At 45.8% G+C, this 5,850-nt stretch overlaps 1 protein-coding gene across 1 annotated transcript in view; it reads left to right on the plus strand.

The window, feature by feature from the left end:
- MINK1 (misshapen like kinase 1) overlaps positions 1 to 5,850 on the plus strand; it is a 63,933-nt gene that overhangs the window by 47,191 nt on the left and 10,892 nt on the right. Inside the window, exons 10-16 of the mRNA XM_069063315.1 lie at positions 274 to 495; positions 932 to 1,001; positions 1,152 to 1,383; positions 4,219 to 4,335; positions 4,815 to 4,901; positions 5,149 to 5,352; positions 5,607 to 5,780. Of these exons, the coding sequence (XP_068919416.1) occupies positions 274 to 495; positions 932 to 1,001; positions 1,152 to 1,383; positions 4,219 to 4,335; positions 4,815 to 4,901; positions 5,149 to 5,352; positions 5,607 to 5,780 (1,106 nt within the window). The remainder of the gene's footprint in view (positions 1 to 273; positions 496 to 931; positions 1,002 to 1,151; positions 1,384 to 4,218; positions 4,336 to 4,814; positions 4,902 to 5,148; positions 5,353 to 5,606; positions 5,781 to 5,850) is intronic.

Below are 5,850 nucleotides of genomic sequence, written 5' to 3' on the forward strand. Positions count from 1 at the left end.
GGGGGTGGTGTCTGAAAATAGAATAAAACCTCCATTCCATCTTTATATAGTTAGAGTTGGGCAAGTCCTAGGGTGTGAACAGCAGAATGGGTCCCACAGCTGGGTAATGCTATGAAGAAAGGGATAACATAAGTACTTTGAAAACCTTAAAACACTAAATTAATAATGTAGTAAAAATTAGGCAGTTTGTTAAAGTATGTTTGAGTTTCTGAGGATACTGTTCATGGAGGCAGGGCTAGATTCAAATTTGTTATCCTTTGTCCCCAAGATGAGGTCAAGGGTCTGTTCCTCCCCAATATATCCCTTTAAACACTTTCAGGTCTAAGAAATTCATTGACTTCATTGATACATGTCTCATCAAAACATACCTGAGCCGCCCACCCACTGAGCAGCTTCTCAAATTCCCTTTCATCCGTGATCAGCCCACAGAGCGACAGGTCCGAATTCAGCTTAAGGACCACATTGACCGTTCTCGAAAGAAAAGGGGAGAGAAGGGTCAGTAGGGGAATTGGGGGTGAAGGGTGGGGATATCCCTGGAAAATTTCAGCATCTAATTATCTGGTTCCCTACCATGATAAGCCCTGGGCTTTCTCTCCTTAACAGTCCTTAGCTCCTTCCCTCCTACTCCAAGGAATGCCCAGTCATGAGCTTTGAACTCTAGAGACCCCTGTGCTCTTACAAGATTCTTAACACCTAACCCAGGCCAACTGCTGCCTCACCTCTTACTATTCCATGCTATCCCAGGTTTTTGCCTGGGTCTCAGACTTGAGGCCTCTGTGTGGAAGAGGGTAGGCAGCTAAGTACAGAGCTAAAGATGGTCTCCCTTTGATCTAGCCCAGTGTTTATCTTGATCTTATCAGGCATCCTAGATTAGTGTGAGGGGAACTGCATGGGGCAATTGAGGGAATCAGCAATGGTTTCTCCCTTGCAGAGGAGACAGAATATGAGTACAGTGGCAGTGAAGAGGAAGATGACAGCCACGGAGAGGAAGGAGAACCAAGGTAAACTCAGCAGAGTGGGAAGGGGTTATGACTCAGGCTGTTGGGAGAGGCAGTGGCCTTGTAAAGTCTGTAGGGGAGCAGAGGGACATGTAATGAAGGGGAGAGAGAAGAGCACGTGTATGACCAGTTTCATCTCTCCTTTCTCCGTAGCTCAATCATGAATGTACCTGGTGAATCAACTCTCCGACGAGAATTTCTCCGTCTTCAGCAGGAAAACAAGAGCAATTCAGAGGCCCTGAAGCAGCAGCAGCAGCAGCAGCAGCAGCTACAGCGTGACCCAGAAGCGCACATCAAGCACCTCCTCCACCAAAGGCAACAGCGGATCGAAGAGCAAAAGGAAGAGCGACGGCGTGTGGAGGAGGTCGGGGCCAAGCCCTGGGAGGTGCATGTTCTGGGAAGAACCAGTGGAGTGACCTTGGGATTGGACTCTTTGTACTCCACTTAGTCCAAGTCCTACCCCACAGTGTATCTGATCATCTCCTTAATTATTTTTTTTTTTAAAGCAATTGGGATTAAGTAACTTGCTCAAGGTTACACGGCCAGTTATTTCTGGATGTGGTGCTGAGTATCTGAGGCCGGACCTGATCCAGTTCATCCCGACACTGGAGCCGGTGCTCCTACTCGCTGAGCCACCCGGCCGCCCCTAAGCAATTGGGGTTAAGTAACTTGCTCAAGGTTACACGGCCAGGTGTTTCTGGGTGGGTGCTAAGTGTCTGAGCCCAGGATTCGATCTCCAGGTCTTCTCAACACTGGAGCCGGTGCTCTTACTCGCTGTGCTACCTGGCCGCCCCCATCTCCTTCATTATTAATTACCACTGTTCAACCTTATTATTCCTTGAGTTATAGGAAAGGGCTTTTTTTTTTTTTTGCCCTTTTTGGAGGGCAGTTGGGGTTAAGTGATTTGCCCAAGGTCACATGGCTAGTTTTTGTATTAAGTGTCTGAGGCTAGATTTGAACTCAGGTCCTCTTGACTCCAGGGCCAGTGCACCACCTTCCGGGCGGCTAGCTCCAGGAAGGGCATTTTTTTCCCTTGAGTCTTAGTCTCTAAAATTGTTCCAGGGACAAAGGGTGGGACTTGAAATCTAGATCCCATTCCTATTGTAAGCAGAGGTAGCAAAGGTAGGCGCCTTGGGTTACAATAAGGGGATTACTGCCTTGTTTTTTTCTTAAGATTCTTTTTTCCACTGTTTTCCATTAACAAAGAGAATTGGCAGATGCTTAGTTTCATCTCCCTGCACACTGACCCCAATGACTTCATTGCTGCATAATCTGAATTCTGAGTCATATAAACCCTTTACAGGTTACACCTCACTTCAGATAGGACACGTTTTTAGAAACTAACTTCTTTTTATTTCTTTTATTCTATTTCTCCATTGATTGGCAGTGTCACTGGTTGTCATTAGATAATTGTCTTCCATTTTAATGTCCCTCTGCCCCTTTCTCACCATCCCAGTCAGTTGTCTTATTAAGTGATTAGTGATCTGTAAACAGACACTTAATAGTACTTTAATTATCATCATTGCCATTGATATTAATAATAATTCCATGTCTTACATCACCAAGAAAAATATGTGATGTTTGTAAAAGGAGTTAGGCCAGTTATATGGATCATATGATAAGAGTGAAGGAAGATAGACAGGTGGGCAACCAGAGCTCTATGCCTATGAACTGTGAGATATAGAGAGATGCCTCCCACATATGGAATGGATCTTTTGTGAAGTCTCTATGGAAGAACATGGACAAGAATCACACCCACTGAGAAGGCCTGGAAGCCTCTCTGCAGGGATGTCCTGACAGTGAATTAAAGCAGGACTAGTTAGTGCCCCTGAAGTTAGAGAATAACAGGTATATTTAAATAGCACACAAAAAGTATTACAGAATTCTTTCCTCCCTTTTTGACAGATGAGGAAACTGGGGCATAAAGAGGTTAAGTGATTTGACTGATCACCCAAGTATTGTCATGGCAGGAACTTGAATCCAGGTCTCTGGAGGAATTGTCTCTTTAGTGAAGTCCTGCCTGAATGCTTCTATTTTCCTGATGTGAAAACATATAGTCTGGTTCACATTCCAGTTTGGACTAATTGGGGGAAAGGCAAGTTTGAGTTAGTGAGAAGTCTGGTGTTTTAAGAATGCATTTTTATTCTACACACTAACACAAATTAATGGCTAAAAATTATTAAGGAGAGGTCTTGCCACTTGTGTTCTTTAAAGAATTGTTGAGGATCATTTGTAATTATTATTAATTGCTTCTAGATAAATAGGCTCAAGTTATTTTAGGACCATCAGAATTTAAGTCTGAAAGAAACCTTAGTGATCATGTAATTGAGTTCCCTCATTTTATGAACATGGACACTTAGGCTAGAAAAGTTAAGGGATTGCTTCAGATGACACAAAAATGCAAGTAGCAGAAATGTCTTTTCAATCTAGCTGTTTATTACATTAGCCTTTGAAAGTAGATTGTTCTTTTAAGTCCACATAGGCTAACACTATTAATTTTCTTAGCAAACTTTTTCTTCCTAGAGACCAAAAAGAAATAGAATTTAGCCTTAGTTATCATAATTTCTAAGTGAGTCTGGACCTGATTAATCAGGCTTTACTGTGGTTCTCCTGTCTTTTTATGCCTGGTGTCTTTAAAGAGGTATCCTAGTAGGGGCGGCTAGGAGGGGCAGTGAATAGAGCACCAGCCCTGGAATCAGAAGGACCTGAATTCAAATCCGGCCTCAGACACATGACACACTTACTAGCCGTGTGACCTTGGGCAAGTCACTTAATCCCAACTGCCCTGCCTTGCCCCCTCTCCCCCCAAAAAAAGAGAGATATCCTAGTGGCTTGCTCCATGTAGTCATTGTAGGTGTCCTGATTAGAGATATTTTGGGAGACTGCCTATCAATAGGATCTAACACTAAAGTTTTTTCTCTCCCGCCCCCCCCCAAAGTATAAGCAATATCTCAACCCAAAAAGAAACAAAAATAAGTACTTTGCTTACCCTCTATCTTAGCACTCTGAGATCACCCAATCTTTGGATTAATTTTGTAAAAATGAATATAAATCTGTCCCTATTGATGTTCAGAATTAAGTTTCTGGTGTTCTTGGAGGGTTCCTTGAGAAAGAAAATTAGGGCTCTTCCCAATACTTGGCTTAGTTAAGTTGATGTGGGAAGTATCTAGACTCATATAGTCTTGGTTGATCTCTTCCTCTCCTCCCTGACCCCCTATAGCAACAACGTCGAGATCGGGAGCATCGAAAGCTGCAGGAGAAGAAGGAGCAGCAACGGCTAGAGGACATGCAAGCCCTTCGAAGGGAGGAAGAACGTCGTCAGGCAGAGCGCGAACAGGTACAGTCTCCCTACATAACACACAGACGTTCTGTGCACGTCCCCTCTCTGGCTTCTGCTGTCCACTTCCCCTGCTCCCCGTACCTCCTCTCCTGTTCCCCCCCCCCCAGGTTCTTCTGTCTTTTTTCTAGCTTCACTATCTCTTTCTCTCTCTCTCTGTGTTCTCTCCCACCACCCCCCACCCCCTTACCCTTGGCTCCCCCGTCTTTCCCTGTCTCCATTTGTTTTTCCTAAATTACCTCTGTCTTCCTGGCCCATCCATTCTGACCCCTTCTGCCTGTTTGCTGTCTTCTTATTCCCTATTCCTATTTTCTTGCCATTCCCATCACATCACCTTTACTATCCTGCTTCCCCCCCTCCACACACATATCCTCTCTCTTCTCTATTCTTTTTCTCCTTTCCTGTCCCTCCACCTCCTGGCCTCTTGTTCCCCTCTCTTTTCTCCCCTGCTCTTGTTTTCCTGCCCCCCTCCCCCCCAGGAGTATATTCGACATAAATTGGAGGAGGAGCAGCGACAGCTTGAGATCCTTCAGCAACAGCTGCTCCAGGAACAGGCCCTGCTGCTGGTAATGGGGTGCTTCATCCACTACCTTATTTCCTTTTGGGTCGGGTGGTAGGGTGGTCTTCAGAGCTTCTTTGCTTAGAATAGGAGATAGAGAAAGGGAAAAGGTTCCAATGAGACTGAAGGGGTGAACAGCCTCTCTAGACATTTGGAAAGAAGAGAGCCTGTGTTTTCTGCAGCCTCACAAGGGCATCCCCAATCCACTACTCCAGTACTGAATCCCCTTTTCCCTTCCCCCACCATGGTATCAGGAATACAAGCGAAAGCAGCTAGAGGAACAGCGACAGTCAGAGAGGCTTCAGAGGCAGCTGCAGCAGGAACATGCCTATCTCAAGTCCCTGCAGCAGCAACAGCTCCAGAAGCAGCAACAGCCACCCGCACCAGGAGACAAAAAACCCCTGTACCACTATAGCCGGGGTGCTAACCCTGCTGACAAGCCAGCTTGGGCCCGAGAGGTATTCTCTTAAACTCCTACCCTGACCTTCAAGGAGCCACCCCATAGGGTATTAATCCACCACTCCCTGAGACTTGGAGTCTGGTGAAAGAACCAAGGGAATTGTGGAAAGGAGCCAGGAACTAAAGCAAAGGGACATAAGTATAGGAGGGTGGGAGATGAGGAGCAGAGGACTGGGGCTCTGCAACCAAACAGAAGAAGGGGGAAATAGAAACACAGATTTTATTTTGACACCTGCTCCTACCCTCCTCACAGGTAGAGGAGAGGACAAGAATGAACAAACAACAGAATTCACCTCTGGCCAAGTCTAAGCCAAACAGCACAGGACCAGATCCCAGTCCCCCACAAGCCCCTGTTGGGCCTTCTGGGCCCCTTTCCCCAACCCCACCCATGCAGAGGCCTGTGGAACCCCAGGAAGGACCACACAAAGTAAGTCTTTACCTTCCCCTACACACACACACACACACCACACACACATACACACACAAGACTAAACAAG

Source organism: Petaurus breviceps, unplaced genomic scaffold, assembly GCF_028583685.1.
Source record: "Petaurus breviceps papuanus isolate PSGF00001 unplaced genomic scaffold, PetGlider_PUasm1.0 90537, whole genome shotgun sequence".
Classification (NCBI taxonomy): domain Eukaryota; kingdom Metazoa; phylum Chordata; class Mammalia; order Diprotodontia; family Petauridae; genus Petaurus; species Petaurus breviceps.